The sequence below is a fragment of the Puntigrus tetrazona genome, chromosome 25 (genome assembly GCF_018831695.1).
Source record: "Puntigrus tetrazona isolate hp1 chromosome 25, ASM1883169v1, whole genome shotgun sequence".
NCBI classification, from domain to species: domain Eukaryota; kingdom Metazoa; phylum Chordata; class Actinopteri; order Cypriniformes; family Cyprinidae; genus Puntigrus; species Puntigrus tetrazona.
The window spans coordinates 4,504,147-4,523,086 of record NC_056723.1 but is presented as its reverse complement, the minus strand read 5'-3'; the positions used below and the strand labels follow the sequence as shown (position 1 = coordinate 4,523,086).

The 18,940-nt window shown below is 39.3% G+C and overlaps 1 protein-coding gene across 2 annotated transcripts; it reads right to left on the bottom strand.

Annotated features, from left to right (window-relative positions):
• Nucleotides 1-412: 412 nt before the first annotated feature.
• kcnc1b (potassium voltage-gated channel, Shaw-related subfamily, member 1b) lies at nt 413-18,787 on the bottom strand. 2 transcript variants are annotated; one of them, XM_043228339.1, is made up of 4 exons: nt 17,438-18,787; nt 8,270-9,203; nt 6,175-6,351; nt 413-2,264 (listed from the first exon to the last, which is right to left on the bottom strand). In XM_043228339.1, exons 1-4 carry the CDS (start codon nt 18,002-18,004, stop codon nt 2,155-2,157), a joined length of 1,788 nt encoding a protein of 595 aa, XP_043084274.1. In that variant the 5' UTR covers nt 18,005-18,787; the 3' UTR covers nt 413-2,154. The 2 variants fall into 2 exon arrangements, with proteins under 2 accessions (XP_043084274.1, XP_043084273.1); XM_043228338.1 differs by lacking the exon at nt 413-2,264 and adding an exon at nt 2,981-4,812 and having other exon boundaries at nt 17,438-18,786.
• Between the last annotated feature and the right edge of the window lie 153 nt (nt 18,788-18,940).

Below are 18,940 nucleotides of genomic sequence, written 5' to 3'. Positions count from 1 at the left end.
AAACTATTTTTGTTTTAAAGATACAATAACAACAAATTTGTGCATCAAACCTTCTCTTGATTTTCTAAAGTCAATGAATTTGCGACAGCTGAATGTAATATTTTGTCCGTCAAAAAATAACATGCGCAAGATTTACATTGATTTATTTATGAGAAGCCTGCTACCAGATTTTTCACTTTCACAGAAGAATAACACGGCAGCCTAAGTAGCTTCAACATGATGTCTGTCAGAAATGTAACATACCTAATACTTAACGCATAAGAGAATTAGTTTTCACTCGATTGACTGGTGTTTATTTATAAAATGAAGTAATGTGTTTAATGTTTTACAATTAATTTAGGTATGTCTGTTCATGCATCTACTATTTTTGTATCTGCACTTCATCGCTTAAAAACCCACAAAACACTCAAAATCTGTGTTTTAGTGCTTTTTATTGTCATTATTTAGTTTTCATTGCTTTTTTTAAATTCTCTCTTCAGAAAAAGACACAAAATTGCCTTAACAATATGTCAACTCAAACCATCAATGAAAACACCACCTGGTTGTAGATAACTATCCATACTACGCACTGCAAATGTGCTGAAAAACACAAGAAACGTCTCACAAAACAGCACAAACGTTTGAGATGCCGCCTTTTGCCAGAAAGTTCGATGGTGACCGTGTCCAAAAACTTTGCAGTCGTAAAGACTGTGAACCTTCGGAGGTTTTATTATATTCTGTTGTTTGTGCTCTGCTGTGGTTGGGTCTTTGAACAGTCCAGCATATTGTAAGGAAACGACCCAACGTCGACATTTCCCGTGATACAACTGGCAGTGCGCTAGTTAGGTCCCAAAGAATTGGGTTTACTTGACATTTTTCACAACAATGAAAAATAAATGTCGAAACAAACTTGAGACACAGTATCGGTTCCTTTCGTTTATTCCATCATGAACCCTGTATGTTCTCTATAAAGAGTTGTGTTGTTGTTCTGTGCAGGATTGTCTCTTGTGATGGTGTATATACGAAAACCGCCGTAATATGTGGCTTTCAAAAGAGCTTGTGTGTTCAGACTGAGGTTTCAAATGCAAACTAAGCATTTATCAAACATTTTCCTCATCAAACTCAATGATGGTGTTGCCATTCATTTAAAAATTCTGAGTTTGGTCCCTATAATGTGCTATCAAGCCTTAGTTTTTCACCTTCAAATCCAACACCGCGTTCTAACCAGGCACAACACATCAAATTTTCAACAAAAGCATCTTTTTATGCTGAATCAGGTCAACGGGGCAGGATTAAAAAGTGATTTTTCACTATTATTTACAACAGGATGCTCATTTTAATGGTTTTTATATATATTTTTTTTATATGAGTCAACAAAATGAACATTTTGTCTGTCAAAAAATAACATGCACAATACACTGTAGTATTTGAATAAAAGCGACTACATATTTTCACAGCCAATCAGAACATGATCAACGTGAATTACATGTCAAATATAAATATTTAAGTAAAATTATGATTTTATTGTGGGCGGAGCCTGATTAGTCACGTCTGATTAGTACGCGGTGCATCTCTAAAGTTACCAGCCAAACATGTGACCTACAAAATATATCAAATCGCCATTTGTTCTACAGAAAGGAATGTAAAAGTGAACGGTGCAAACAGTGCAAAAGGCATTTTCTACATGGTAACTACAATAGTACAAAATACGGGAAAACAATTTGCTCTTTTTTTTTTTCTCCCTACTCAAACATGATCACAAAGCTCATGGATTTTTTTCTGTTTTTCCCACTGAAATGTGATTAGTGACTGGAGTAACATTTTTACAACATTGAAACAACCTAAAACAAACACTTCGACGAGATAAAAGAAAGGTCATGTTTTCACACCACTAGCACACACAGGCACCATGTACAACACTGACACTCACAAACGGAAAAACAACAGGCACTTCGCACAGCACGATAGCACAATAATCCACGAACGAAACAGCGCTACATACGGCTGAATAACTACAGCTTCTCTTGGTTACTGTGCTACATCTACGCTGAATTAATTCTAAGTCACAACTCGGAAGAGAAGTGCTAATCTACAACAAACGCATGGCACACCCTCACACACACACACACACACACACGCGCGCGCGCACACACACTCTCGCTAAATACGGTACTATCAGGTGGGGGATGTGGCTTTATGGTTGACACACATAGTGGTTGGTACACCATGGTTCATTACACACACTGACTCGGTTGGTTGTCTGCTTCGGTTGGCGCGCTGGGTCTCTAAAAAAACACGAAGAGAAAACAACAACAACAAACAACAAGGAAAATCATATTAATACACCAAACGAACGGCACAGAAACATGGGGGGAGGGGGGTGGGCGGATGAAGAAGGTTGGCGGGATTGTTGTCCCTCGAACCGTGCAAGCAAACAGGGTGATGTGTGTCAAGCAAGTGACAACTGCCTTCTTTACAGGCTCATGGTTAACTCTGGGTTTACCATGCACTCTCCCATGCTGCATTCATTCAGATCCGGTCTACAAGTTATTGTTAATACGATTAACTCATCGGGTCATGCTGTGATTGGGTGTGTACGCAGTGGGACGGTGTGACATGCTTAGTTAATGAATCGTGGCATGCTACCAGTGTGCGAAACAGGGCACGATCACCTCTAGTCCTGCCTCGGCTCTCCTGTTTCAATTCCCCCCCGCTTTACCGGGAGGTCACACGCTCTCTCTTTGACCTTTCCGACCTTTTCAGATCCAAGTGTGATTGTGCATCCTTTTACCAGGATTGAATTATGAGCTAGTAACACTGGTGCATAATTGCAACTTTAAATACAGACAGTAAAGTCCAAAAATAGCTGCCAGGAAAAACAGCTCGGTGATAAAGATAGGGTGAAAGATCAAAGAGACATCACAATACAGGCACAGCTTATTGCAAAGCAACCGGGGGGAGTCATGTATGCATGTTCTGTCAAAGAAAACCAGAGTCTATATACAGATTGGATACAAAATTTATTTCATGCAAGGTTCATATTTACAGTTTTGTCATTCGCATATGTATTTTTGCATAAAAGTGCATGCATTTACCTCTCCCCAAATAATCCCAAAAGTACACTGATTATTTTATTTTTTAAAAGTCGTTTATTTTTTTCAACTGCACGATACATCTATATTGTATATTTTCTGTGATTTTGCTACAGTGTTACACGTTTAAAAATGTGATATACACATGTATGTATTACAGATAAATCACATTTGAAACGGAATTTATGAAAAATATGGGTTTTCGTTAAAATAAAACTTATTTATATAATAGCTGGTATTGTAATTGAAATGATTATACTATTTAAATTTGCCTGCTCTGTTTCGAGAAAATGTTAAAGTGCTTTTTTTTCACTATTTGCATCTTAATTTGTTCGTCGAAGGGTCGACTGTGTTGCTGCTACTAATGTTGCATGATGTTTAAAAAACACCAGAGATCGTAGTTTGGGGAAAGGCAAAAAATGTCTGCAAAAATAAAAAGAAACAATTGCTACATATATTGTATGTCATCGTAATTGATACCATACTCTGCATCAGATATATTTAAAGAAGCTTTGGATGAAAAAACACAATTTTTCTTACATATTTTCAATAAACTTACATTGTTTTCTCAGATAGTTTCCCATGCAAGGCATGCAAATGCAAATGAGGTTTCTTCAGTCAAGTTTCTATGTTGGTGACGTGTGCATCACTATAATCATGATTGTTTAGTGTCACTTCAAGCTAACTTTATCTTATATCATATATGAAATAGCCATTGTCTCATCTTTTTTTCCTTTTCAATGGTGTCAGATAGCACCTAATGAAAACCACAGCTTAAAACACTCAGGGTTTGGGAAAAAAAGGATTTATGAAGTAGAGAGAAGGGGTAGAATGAAAGTGCAGAAAATTGCAAGTAAGGAAAGAATAGAGACAGCATAGAGAAGATGGGGTTTAGATGAGACCACTGCATAGGAAGATGAGATACTGTGGAGAAGAGAAATAGAAGAGAGCAAGAAAAGATGATAAGGAAAATGAGGAGAAAAAAATGGAGAGAGGAGGAAGGTCAAAGGAAGAGGAAAAGGGGAGGAAGAAGAATGCAAAGAGTGGAAGTAGCAAGAAAAAATATGAGAGGAGGAGAAAGAAACAACTGAAAAGAAGTAGATGAAGGTAAAGAGTGAAGAAGAAGGGCAGAGGATAAGGAAGGAAAAGAATAAGGAGTGGAAAAGCAAATGGAGGATGAAGCAAGAAGAATGAGAAGAAAGAGATGAGGAAGAACAAAGGGAAGTAGCAGAGGAAGATGAAGGAGAAGAAAAGAACAAGGAAGAGGAATAGAGAAGAACTTAAGATAAGGGGAAGAGCAGGAAGGGAGAAGGAAGAGGAAAGAAATGGGCAGATTATATGGAGGTGAGAGAGAGAAGGAAAGAACAAGAGGAAGATGAAGGACAAATAAAGAGACAATAGAATATTGAAGAGGAAGAGGAAGGAAAAGGACGAAGGGCAGAAGATTAGAAATGAAATAAGGGGAAGAAGAGAGAAAGCAAGAGGGAGAGGAAGTGAAGAAGTGAAGAGTTCAAATGAAAAAGAGTTTAATGAGAGATGGATGGTGCACAGTGTGAGCAGGCGTCTCAGCGCAGCACTGCGGAGCGAGGGCCTCTGATTGGTTAGTTTTGTTGTCCATGCTACAAGATGGATGGGATGGGAGAGTGGACCTGCTGCATGAGACAGGGTGGGCTGCAGGGCAGGGCCGACACTGAGGCCACGCCTCCAGACATGCTGCTATGGCTCCATGGCTTTTCATAACCTTCATTTGAAGAGAAAAAGGGCTTTCAGTAAAACCTCAGACTAGCCTTCAACTCTAGACAAAGACTCTGCCAAGGTTTGCTTGTGAATAAATATGCTCCTTAAAGTAGATTCATGGACAGTTAAGCTGAGTTGTGTGTACTGTATGTGGTGTGTATGCGCAGATTAGATTTGGTTAGTGTTGCCTTGTCATGTATTGGTTATGTGCATGGTTAGCCAGTTGACAATGACTGATTGCCAAGTCAACTGCATCATCCTCCATGCTTTCTATGCTTCAAACTGTCTACTGCATGCATGGGGTGGTTTCACAGTGCTGTACAGCACAACACAGGTTCAGAGAGATATCAAAGAACTCAGCCAGACACATCAGCCCAACAAGAAACAACAGTACATGTACACCCAGTTTATTGGTATTCTAGCTGTGTAGCTACCAGATAATGCTACTTTTGTTAAATATGGGGCTAACAACACAAGTATTTCACTTATATATAATCCTTGGCCTAACACATTCTTGTACTCAAGGTGTTACCAAGAGTTTAGGAAAGATTTTGATTCCCTTGCCAAGTCTTTTCTTGGCCACCCTGTTGAAATGGCCATCATAGTTGGTTGTGTTATGCATACTGGTAGCAGTGTCCCAAGAAAACTACTTAACTAGTTCTACCAGTAAATCAGTTGAACCAGCACCTAACAAGCCTGGATAAGCATGGTAATTAATGCTAGGAAGCTGGTCTTTTCAGAAGGGCATCATGGCTGATGGCACCTGTTTTTCTGTTAATGTGCAACTGAGAGCTTCTGACTGGCTGAGTTCTTGTCATGTGACCACATGCCCCATATCCCATGCTGCATCTCTTGTGAGATTCACCATTACCAGGACCACTAGCCATTGTGAATCTGCATGCAAACAAGCACACTGCTAGACATTATACTGAAGCGTATTTATTTCATTTACCGTATAAAACCATTGTTTTCGTAAACATTGTTACTTTTTCTCTTTAAAATTGGACCCTTGCATAATGGCCCACTGAATCTGCCTGAAATATGTCCTGTAAAACGTACTGCATTCACATGAATACTTTAGGAAAAACTGTCACGGAATGTTCTTCTCAAAGATCTTGTTCAGACTGAGCTATAAATGAAAAGAAGCCTGTTGACGGCTCACTTGGATATGTCATTTTTATCGCAGCTTTTCCTGTCAACCTTAGAGTAACGGCAGACCTGAGGAGCTATCAGACTGCAAGAAAGAAGGCTGAGTGACAGTCGGTCATTTTGCACCGAAAGAGCATCTTTGATTGACAGCTGCTCCACTTTCAGACACAGCACTGGCAGTGCTCTGATGGCTAGCAGTGATTGGCTAGTTACGTACCCTTCCTGACTCTCCCCCCAGTGTGATTGGCTCGTTCTCCTCCGGAGGTGAGCAGGAAGCAGGGTCTCTCACGGTCCACAGGGCTGAACACTTCCTCGGGCGACACCGCCTGGTCGATGTGAGGACAGTCCTCATTGGCCAGGGCGGCTTTGGATGCCTCCCCATTCACTTTAAAATCTCCAGTCACAAGCAAAGAGAGATGACTCATTACAGATTGATGCAAGGTGAAATGCAGGATTTAGTTTAGATTTAGGCTATCAACACTTGCGACACATCCTGAAAGCCAAACCACTCTCAAAGTTAAATCCGGCTGATATATAAACATTTCTAACATTTCTGCGGGAAACAGATGCTTTTTTCACCATGCGTGATGGTACCGCTATCCAAATTCACCTGTCCCTAATAATTTTGAACAGCAGATTTTGAACCATATTGTCCTGTTATATCATGACCTAGACCAGGATTACTTATCCCTGCTTCAGGAGACCCACTGTCCTGTTACGTTTAGCTCCAACCTTAAGCAAACATGCTTGAACCAGATAATCTGTTGCAGGATTACTTAAACATTAAAGGCGAGTTAGTTGAAGCAGTTGGTCTCCAGGAGCAGGAAGAAATACCCCTGACCTACATGTAGAATATTCAACTTATAACTCAGGGTTGTCAAACTAAATTGCTGGAGGGCTGGAGCCCTGCAGAGTTTAGTTCTAACTCTGCTTCAACACACATACTATGCATTTTTCAATTAAACCTTACTTGGATCAGGTGTGTTTAATAAAGGGTTACATCCAAACTCTGGGCTCCTGCCCCCCAAGAATTATGTTTGACTCCTGTTATAACTAATTTGGAAGGTTAAACTGGACAAATGGATTGGTCTCTCTGGAACTTTGAAAATCCATATTCTCTCAACTTCTGTTCACACAATTTATTGTCAGTTTCACAAGCCCCTTTCCCCTCATTTTTTTAAAACATCCCCCCATGCCCTTTTTAGTCAATAGTTTCTCAGCATTCTCTGACATAGCATAAAGTCTAGTGTGTGTGGTTACCTGTTATTGCTAGACTGGACTATCTGTAATTTAGATGCCTGAGAAAGCTTAGAGCAACAGTAAGCGTCCATTAGTGCAATTCCACTGAGAAAAGAAAAGATTTCTGCATTATCGAAACTATTAGCACTTTTTAATTTTCACAACCAAGTCCACTAATTACTCATTTTAACCACAACGTTCTTCTCTAAAATCAAACCTACCTGTAGATTCATTATTCAGATGCGTCCAACTCAAGCTAGCTAAACAGAGCTCAGCAGATTGATGTTCTAAATTCGATAGATTAGATAAATGTCAAATTAACAGTCAAAACATGACAAAGCTCAATAACCTTTTCAAATGAAAGGTGTTTTATGTCTAGCATAACATGGAACATACTCTGAACTGAACTGAAAACCAAAACTGAACTCACTGTCTTGTCCAAAAAGTAAATCTTTTAAAATCCTGTTTAAAATATTACTCTTCAGTATGCTGACTTATCCAGTTGTGGTAAAGTACTAAGGACATGCTTAGAGATTTGTTTGTAAGTCTTGAAGGCATAGAACTAAACCTTTACAGCAATTAAACTTCTACAGTCAGACCGAATTAGTGAACCTCTGAGGAAACTATTTTATGATATGACTCATTTTAAAGAAACACTTCACTATTTTTGAAAATAGGCTCATTTTGCAACTCCCCTAGAGTTAAACAGTTGGATTTTACCATTTTTAAATCCATTTAGCAGATCTCTGGTGGTAAAACTTTTGCTGCAGTTTAACATAGATACCATGGGTTCTATACCATGGGTGCAGCAGTTACAATGATGTTACGCTTAATATTATTGTGCCTGCTGCACCAATGGTAAGACAATGGTTCAATTATCTATGCTAAACTGCAGCTAAAGGTGCTACCACCAGAACCAGAGATTAGCTGAATGGATTCAGACTCAACTGTTTAACTCTAGGGGAGTTGGAAAATTAGTCTATTTTCCAAAATAGTAGAGTGTTCCTTTATGGTGATCATTCTACTGTAATTTCACTTTGAAATGCAAAGATTCTCAAAATATTAGCTCCTACCTTGATATCTGATCTCGGAAACCTCTTCCTGTGCCAGGGGGCATGTGTCACTGTGCGTGCTGGGTCGCGGGGAGTTAATCACTGACTTGCAGTAGTTTGGAGATCCCAGTTGAGGTGCTCGTGGGATATGCTTGTTCTTTTTCTTTGGTAGTTTTTGTTTCGCCATGGCTAGGGAGTAGTACATGCCGAAGTTGTTCACGATTACAGGTACAGGCATGGCAATCGTCAATACACCTGCCAGAGCACACAGTGCGCCCACCAGCATGCCAGATGTCGTCTGAGGGTACATATCGCCATAACCAAGGGTTGTCATTGTTACCACAGCCCACCAGAAGCCAATGGGGATGTTCTTAAAGTGTGTGTCACTACTGGCGTCAGGATCGTTGAGGTTTCTTCCAAAACGTTCAGCATAGTAGATCATAGTGGCAAAGATTAAGACTCCGAGTGCAAGGAAAATAATGAGGAGGATAAATTCATTGGTACTGGCACGAAGTGTGTGCCCTAGTACCCGCAAACCCACAAAGTGTCGCGTCAGCTTGAAAATACGGAGAATTCGAACGAATCGCACCACACGAAGGAAACCCAATACGTCTTTTGCTGCTTTGGAGGAGAGTCCGCTCAGCCCTACCTCCAGGTAGAAGGGGAGGATGGCCACGAAGTCAATGATGTTGAGGGCATTTCTCACAAATTTTAATTTGTTTGGACAGGTAGTCACTCGGATTAGAAACTCAAAAGTGAACCACACAACGCAAACACCCTCAACATAGGTTAACTGCACCATAGTCTCCGTCTCAGGAAAGACACGCTCCCGTGTTTCATTGCCCACCATGTAAGTCTCTGTGCGGTTGATGATGGGATTGAAGGCCTCATGAGTCTCCAAACAGAACGTGGTAATGGACACCAAAATGAAGAACAAAGATGCAAATGCTACCCACTGTGGGAAAAAGAGAGAGGGAGATGTTATGTAAGACCTTCATCCAAAAATGACAATTCTTTCAATATGTCTTCCTAACTTGTATAACATACTTTTTCTGTGGGACTTAAGAGGGTAAAGTTTGGAGGATAGCATTGGTCTACACTGATAGCTTTTGTATGACTTGATACATAAGTACTTTTATGGCACTTTTCCAACAAGATGACAGAAGGACAGAATTCCTTTAATGCTTGTTCTTTGAATTCCTTTCACAACAGCTGTAGCACAGAGTTCAGCTATAAATAGGTTTTATAGAGCAGACAAAAATAAATCCACTTACAACATCATGAATACAGTAATTGCTCATAAACACCCTTTTCAGCAGAATTCGGAGGAAGTACACTTGGATAATGTCACGTCTTCAGTTCCTTCTAAACGTGCTTCTGAAAAGTGCCACGTCAACAAATGGAGTGCTTAAACAGCTGAACCTCAAGGTCACTGTGCGCTCTCAAGGAGAGCATAGAATGACAGAAAGACATCGATATAACTGCCCTACACCTCTTTGGGATAAATTTAATCATAGTTCCCTTCACCAGGGACTCCTGGTCAGCCTCTGGCAAGGTTACCACATGCAGATTTGGTGAGATGGTCCCTCAAGTGCTTTGAAAGAGGTTGGAGGAGGCTTGCATTACTTACACGGCAGCTTACTGTAAGATAGAACAACAAGCATGGACAGATGGAACTGGATTTCAGTAGGGGAGCCCCACCACAGGATGACGGAATACTGGCTAGTGGTAGAATTACATAAGTGCAAGTTGGCCATGTTTTCCCTATCATGGGATCTTCTGGTGGCTGGGAAAAGCGCCATCTATTATGTATGAATTGATTATTCTGCTCAAATTAAATATTAAATTTAGGCTGTGAATCTCAATGACATATCATCCATCACTACATATATATTATAGATGGGAAAATGCATTCAGCATGGAACAAATGGAAATACAGTACATTCTGGCAATTTAATAATCATTGTATCAGATGTTTTCCATTTTCTAAAAAAAAAAAAAAAGAAATTGTGAGTCAGATCACTTTGAAGAGTAATAGCACTCCTCTTCTTAAAGAGATAGTTCACAATAAAAAAATTTATTCTGGCATTAATTACTCACCCTCATGTTATTCCAAACTTGTAAGACCTTAGTTCATTTTCAGAACACAAATTAAGATATTTTTGATGAATTCCAAGAGCTCTCAGATCCACCACAGACAGCAAGGATCCTTACATGATCAAGGTTCAGAAAGATAGTATATAGTTAAAGTAATCCATGTGATCAATAATCCATCAGCGGTTCAACCGTAATTTTACAAAACTACGAGAATGTTTTGTGTTCGCAAAGAATACAAAAACAACTACTTTCATGAAATACTGTATTTTGTCTCCTCTATACCCTCACCCTATAACATCATTTTAGAGAGTATAAGATATGTAAACAAAGTATGCAACGCATATGTACGGATACGCTTTTTACGTTCTGATCAGTGCATAAACAACGTAAACACTGAACACAGAACAGTGTAATTGTTTATGTATGTGATACTCTCCCCAGTGGCGCAAGGGTGACGCAGAGGACACAAACTATTGAATAAAGTCTTCTTTTTCGTGTATACAAAAAGTATTCTCGTAACTTGAGAATAATGCATCATTCTCAAGTAACAAGACAAAGTTTACTTGGCTTGGAACTTGTTCAGATCACGAAACCCTGACCTATTTCTGACCTTTTTTTAGTTATTAAAAAAAGCAACCATTCCAGAATTACCATTTTGGTAAACAATTCATGTTTATAAATGATTTTAAACTCACTTAGTCAACTCGTGACAAAATGTCATTGTACTGAACCGTGAACAATAACAGGTATCAAATTTGTATGTTTTTGTTGTTGTTCATATACCATGTTTTCATGAAGTTGCATTAATATACCTTATCTGCCCTGATCTGCCTCTGGTTCTGATGGCTAGCAACACCTCTCAGTTCTCCGGTTCCTTCTATCACATAAATTCTTCTTCCACAGGCAGTTTAAATCTGGGTCAGCCAGTGCTTAGTCTAACAGACACTATTCCCTAGATGTGCCTCGTTTCCTGTGTTCGTAGGGAGGAGAAACGTTTTGTCTGAAGAAGCCTACGAGCGCATACACAAAAAAACGTATAAAAAATAACATTTTTCACCACTTATTAAGATCATTTTGACCCCTAGAAAAAACTTTTGAGCTATGGAAATAAAGCAACTCTCTTTAGCGACAATAAGCATCTTTCTCAGTTGACAAGAAACCATGTCAAAAACGTGCAAGAGATTTCAATTGCAAATATTTGAATGTCCTATTGTGGATGCTGTTAACAGTGCACCTGATTTGTTTTTGGAAAGCACTTAAAAGTGTAAAATAGACAAATGTTTTAGTTTCCCATCACAGCTCTTTGTCGTGGCACTTTCGTACAACTCAACAGTAATTATGCTCTGATTCATTTATAGACGGATGTGGGATACAACTTGATATCTTAATGATGCTCGTAAGATGACATACAGCATAAGAAAGTAATTAACATTGCTACACTTCTCAGTGAAGACTACTATGTCAGTGTTTGTTCTACATTAGCAACACAGAGGAGCAATTTTGTGTTTTACATACCCGTCTCTGCAAACAAGGCCTTTATTTTTTTATAGATGCGTGCCACTGTACCTGGAGCTTACAGTTTTCACAAGTTCTTTTCAGTTTTGTATGAAATATGCATCAGGCGGAACAGTAAAAAAGCGGTTAATAATTCATCGAGGTAAGACATGGATTACATCATCCCCGCCGCTTTTTTTCTCCTTCACAGAAGCCTATAAACTTCTCGTAATTCACGCAAAGTAACAAACGCTAAAAATATTTGCTGAATCACTTTTGCTCTCCTCAAACCGAGGCCGAAGCACATTCTCGCGACCTTGCGAATCCCCGAGGGCAACGGTTTGATCCACGAGAACGTTTTATCCTCACTCGCTCATTGATCAAGATAAACACAAGAACAGCTTGATCCCCTTGATCTCCGGGGACACAACATGATCCGTTTCTCTCCCTCTGCCCTCCTGCCACACGCTGATGACTTGACGGGACAGTTCATTTTAAGTTTTTATCCCTTCACACACACACGCATCTACTTATTTGGAATGGTCGTCGATGGAGAAAGTGCTTTTTTGGGTCCAGATGGTGTATTTACGGCATCTACCAGCAGGGGCTAATGCATCCGTGCTACCCAGCCAAACCACGATCTCTTGCAGTTTCCAAATGAATATTAAAAGGGTCTCGAGCAACTTTCTGGCACTCTTTTCGGTGCTTTTTCACAACCATAGGGATGTTGGCCGCAGACATATTTTAAAGCTCATTCTTTTGCAGCCATTTAATCTTGGTTAAAGAGCCTGTTTTCATTTTTAAGCCCTCGAAACATCATGCAAGCGCCAGTGCTGGGAATGTTGAAGTGCTGGTAACTGTATTAGTCGGTGGGCGGCCCGGCGCTGATTCATTTTGCGTGCAAGTGTGTGTTTGTGTGCGAGCGATGTGTTGCTGCGATGCTGATGTAGCTGAGATATGAGATGTTCTCATTAAATACACTCACACACGCTCTAACCAGGCAGACTAATGAATGACGTGCGGCTTGATAATTACTGTGAGGACGAGTCTGGACAAGTCTGCATGCAGGCAGACAGAGTCTGAACCGATAGGCCTTGTGCGTTCACTTCCTGTTCGATTATTGCACAGCGCGGTTGCCATTTATATTCCCTTTCACAGAAGAAGTTCTAGATCCGAATAGGGCGTTTAGACTATGCCAGATTCATTTACACAAAAATGAGGGGCATCGGTTTGTGATTGTGTAACAGACAATACAGTCCACAAATTCATAATTATAGTTGGTTTTTCCTAAACTCTCACACACACACACACACACACACACACACACACACACACAAAAACAAAGCAATAAAATAAATATCATATTTATGTTTGTTTTAATTACTTTTTAATACATTTTACGTATATTTTAATCAAAGTATTGTAACAAATACTAACACAATATAAATTATTTAATTCATATATTTAATGATTACTTTTAAGTAATTATTCACCATTTTTTAGATGTGACATGCTTTAATTAAATATTTAAATGTATATAATTAGTGAAAATAATATAAAAAACTTGTGTAATTTATAATTTCTTAAAAATTTAATTTATAACAATAAATGTGACCACTGACCACAAAACAAATCATATATCAATTTTATCAAAATTTGAGATTTATACAAACTAAATGAGGTTTCCATTGATGTATGCATGTTTGATATGATAGGACAATATGCAGAGATACAATTTGAAAATCTGGTTGCAACAGAATAAAACATTTGAGAAAATCAGCTTTGAAGTTGTCCAAATACAATTTTTAGCATTGCGTATCACTAATCAGAAATGAAGTTTTGATATTTACGGAAATGTACAAAATACCTTAATATTAATATTGATATTCTACTGATTTTTATCATAAAAGAAAAATCTATAATTTTGACCCATACAATGTGTTGTTGGCTGTTGCCACAATTATAAATGCGCTGCTTGTGACTGGCTTTGTTTTCCATTGTCAGAAATAGCAGTAAAATTGAATGTTTAAGACTTCACTGAGATTTCTTCTTTCTCGCTTTTGATTAGTTAAAAATGACCTGGACGTGTTTTTGACCGGTTTTGTGACATTCACACCCACACAGGCATTACTGTAAGAGAACGACAGGACACATTATCAACCACAGAGTGGCATCTGTTGTCTGCAAAGCAAAGTACAAACTAGCTAACATCAGAAAACAACAGGACACCTCACTCAAAATGATCCTGTTTCCTGTTAGATTTCAAAAAACATGCAACTAAGACAAAACGACCATTTCACCTGATCCTGTACTGAGGTACGGTACTGTAGCATCATCATTTTGAAAGAGGACCAATGCCAAGTTTGAAATGGCTATAGCTCTATAACAACATTTCTACAATACTAAGAAAAGCATGCATTTATTTTTTTTAAAAATCGTCAAAACCTCTAACATTCTCGCCAGTTTCTAACTGCAGTTTCTATACAAAATGAATTCTCTCCCAGGCTTCTTGGCTTTTAGTTCAGATCAAGCTAAAGAACGATGTCATCTGTGATCACAGCAGGTAATTGAGTTGTCAAGTTCTAATGTAATTATGATATTCCTCCTGATGGAGGTGACCTAAAAATAACTCAAAACAATTGAATTGACTCGACTAAAATCTAGCGTAGGTTGACCTCTCCACCTCCTCGCATGGAGTCTAGCCATGACTCCAACATGACTCCCAATTCATTCATCTGAAATCTGTGGATTTTTTCCAGCCGCCTCCACTTGAGGAGCAGAGAGGCACTGCATTTAGAAAACGTGATAAAAATAATCCAGCACCGTTGACAGAAATGCATATTTGATGCAGAAACCCAACTTCCCCGTCACGCCTCAGCGATTCCTCAAGACCGTGAATCAAAAACAAGCCGCGCAGATGATCCGAATCACAAATCCTGGCTGTGGTCGATGTCCATCAGCGGACTTCATCAAACCCATTACCGCTTGATTTGCTATCAGGCAGCATGGTTCATGTTTCTCTGTGGTGCTGCCAGGAGCCGGGCCACTTTTCCTCAGATCCAGCAGCTCTCTGCTTCGGCAGACAGTGTCGGACAGCCTGGCTCCTGGCAGAGCAGCCCATGGCCAAATGAATAATACATTTCCTTCTAGAAAACCAGTCTCAACTACAATTTACTACAGTTTAGATGCGTCATCTGCATTCAAAACCTACCCAAAGCTCTTTCTAGACTTCCAAAAGTTTTTTTTTTTAACTTTCTTTATACTTAGTAAAAGTATTTAGCTGCATTTAGTAAAAACAGTTGTTAAATATATTATTGCATTTTTAAAAATATTTTCTATTTGAATGCATTTTAAAATTAGTGCTGTCAAACGATTCATATATATATATATGTGGACTGTATATTTATTATATATACATTTATATTGTTATAGTATATAAATATATTTTGCATATTAACAAAACATATATATATATATATATATATATATATATATATATATATATATATATATATATGAACTTTTTTAATATACACAGTACACACGTATATTATGTAAGCAATAACTTTTATTTTAGATGCAATTAATCAGAATTAATCATTTAAAATGGAATTTATTCATGTCAACATTTTTTTAAATGCTTGATAAAAATAAGAAAAAAGTATTTTTCTTATTTTTATCAATGTTTTTTAAAGGAAACTGTAATCCTCTACAATTCATAAAAATTGTATGACAGGTTTTTAAAAAAGAAAAAATTACTATAAACTTACTATAAAACTACTGCTAATACAAAAAAAAATGTTTTATCATTTTATTCAGCCAGAATGCAAAAAATTCAAAAGTGACAGTGAAATATTTATAATGAATCCAGTTCAGTAAACATTATATTCATCAAAAAAAATTCCACAATAAAATATCCAGCATCAAAAACTTTTTCAGCATTGATTATAATAAGTACCATTATTAATAATTGAGTACCTATAATAATTGAGCAGCAAAACAGCATATTGGAATGATTTTTGATGGATCGCGGGACACAGACTGGAGTAACGATGCTAAAAATTCATTTTCCATTACAAGAATAAATTCCATTTTAAAATATATTCAAATATAACACAGTTGTTTGAGATTACAATAACATTTTACAATATTACTATATGCTGTGATCAACCAAATGCACCATAAGAGACATTTTAAATTTAACCTATCATTCTAAACTTTTGGCCACCATTGTATGTCTAAGTTTTTTTTCTACAATCTGCTCGCCTAGATCTTGGAGGACGTCCATCTCCTGCTCCGTCAGTGCCAAAGCGGTGGGCTAGAGTCAGTAGAGCTGACCTGTTTTAACCTGGCTGCCAAAATTTGTAGAAATGCTGGGATGGCGTTCATCTCCGATTAAGAGCTTATAGTGTTCCTGCTGAGAGCAATGACGGGACAGCGGTGAGGGCAAAGAGCTGACATTTGAAATGAGCTAATGAAATGCCCATAAAATCTCAAGGGGAGTGTGTCTTTTACAGCACAAGTGCCCTTAAATGCTTTAAGCGAGTGTTTGCGTGCCTTGGGGTTGTGTGTATCTGCATGTCTCGAGGGGTGAGCTGGCTGCTTGTCACACATCAAAACAGGCGAGCTGCATATAGAGGCGGCGTGCTCCTGAACAAAACATGATCTGTATGGACAAGCAAGGATGCGAGCAGTCTTTATTTCCAACCCCTAGTCTGTCAGCGAATCACAGTCGCTTGATAACCTTCATCAGGCAGAGGAGACAAAAAAACTATAAGTGCGCTGTGGTAAAGACTTGCAAACAAATGGAGTTATTTTATACTATACAAGTACGGCAGGGCATGACATCATGTATGGCTCACCCCGTGGCTTTTTTTATCTCACGAAAGAGAAGGTGGGTATTGTTTCAAGGTCACCCAGAATTGTGGGATGGGCTCAGAAATGTGGTCACCCAGACTCTCTGTATGTCTCCATAAGTCTGCAAATGGGTCATTCCACTGGAGAAAAAAATCTCAAGAATACATGGGTTTTAATAGAATATATAGAGTTTTTCTTGCCACAACCACAAATAAATATTTATTTTAATTTATTTATTTAATTAGATCATTTTTATGTATTATATAAATAAATATATATTTAAAAAAATTATAATTATATATATATATATATATATATATATATATATATATATATATATATTCCTACGTTTGAACATATGCAAATAATTTTAATATGTTTAAATTGAATTAAAAAAATTGCTTCAATTAGTAATTTTTAAATCTTGCATGCATTTACTTTGTACTATTATTTTTATATTTATATCTATTATTTTATTTAATTGTTTATAAAAGAAGAAAGGGCTCAGTGGAATGACCCGGCTGACATTCATCGATTTCTCAAATAATCAATCAAAATCAAGAGTCACCGATGGGCTCGTTAGGATCGTTTGACCCTCGGTTGGTCTGGCGCTGGACTATGCCTAAGCTGTTTTGCTGGTCTGTAAACTGGTTTGAAAGGGGTTTGTTGCCCTTCTCGCGCTGCGGACCGGAGCTTAAACGCACAACATACAAACATAATAGCGTTTCTCAGTGAACTCACCCGTGCGTATTTTGAGGAGTACGGGTCCTCAAAGAGCGCCCACGTTTTCTTCTGCCATCTGCTCCAGCGTCCGGACCTGTTATCGGGCGAGTCGCCTTGCGCCAGTCTCCGGGTCATCTCAACACCCTCGTCCCCCTCAGCCGCCTCAGCGACCGCCTCGGGCTCGGGGTCTTCATGCCCGAGATCCAGAGCACCCCCGGCGAAGCTGTCCAAAGCCTCCTCCGCCTCTCGGTGCTGCCGGTAGGTCATCCAGCAACACGGTTCCACGTCCGTCTCGTCGATCCCCCAAAACGCCAGCTCCTCCTCGTACAAAGGTCCGCACACGTCCGCCGGGCAATGCAGCTTGCCCGTGCGGTAATAGTTAAGTATGTGGGCGAAAACCCCGGGGTGACGGTCGAAGAAAAACTCCCCGATGTTCGCATCGTAATCGAAGTTATTAGGCGCGTCGGGCTCCGCCAGCCAAGAGAGTCGCGTGCCGGGCAGGGTGCGCAGGGTGCTGCGGTAGGTCTGGTGCTTGATTCCTCCGACGTTGATCACGATGCGATCCTTGTCGTCCCCTTGGCCCATCGCGTACCTCTCTAGTCATATCTCCAACCCGTGGACCGTCATCGTGCCGCTGGGACCCATGTTCGGAAAATTCAAACGTGTTTACGACCGTGCCAGGTGAGCTTCAAAGTGTCCACGCCAACAATAGAAATCCAAAATCGTTGAATGACTTCCGAGATGCGAACGCGTTCTCCCTCCAAAACCCCTATATCCCGACCCCCAGGCTCGGGTTTGAGGGCGTCAGGAAGGTTTTTTATGGTGTCATTGGGAGCGAGGTGGTGCTGAACGGACAGCGCCAGTCATCCGTCGAGCCTTCATAACTCCAGCGCGCCTATTGTGTTCTCCTGGAAGAAAAAGAAAAACCCCCAGCTACGCGTCCGTTGTGTTTGAGAACGGCAGCGGATCTTGCCTTCGGCTATTCTAGTGGCCTTTAAAAAGGTATGCACAATCGATGGTGCTTTGAATAGACTGAAGTCCCATTGAAGCGGATTGCTTGTGATGACGGTCTGAAGAAACGGGCGTCGCAGCAACAAGGGAGGGTCTTTCATTCACAGGAGCAGAGCTCGGTCTAAAATGTGTTTCCACGCGCGCAAAAACGCAACACGTTCTCCACGCACTGCGCGGAAAGCCGCTTTAAAGTGCATCCTTAGAATGAACTGCAGTCTATTGTGTTGCTAGCGCTTAACGTGCTGGATACATCACTATGCAATGCATTCTTTGCCCTTCAAATAACGAACGTCTTATATTAAACAACTAATCAAGCCACTGTAATTTACAAGTTAACCTAGTTACCCTAGTTAATTAAATAAATGATGCAAATCGCCTAATAGGTTGTATGTTTCCTAATGCACTTAAAATGTGTGATTTGTGTGGAACGGTTACTGTTAAAAATTCATTATTATTTGAAACAAATATATCCATAGATTGCAATGGTCACTTTTCAATATACAGGAATAG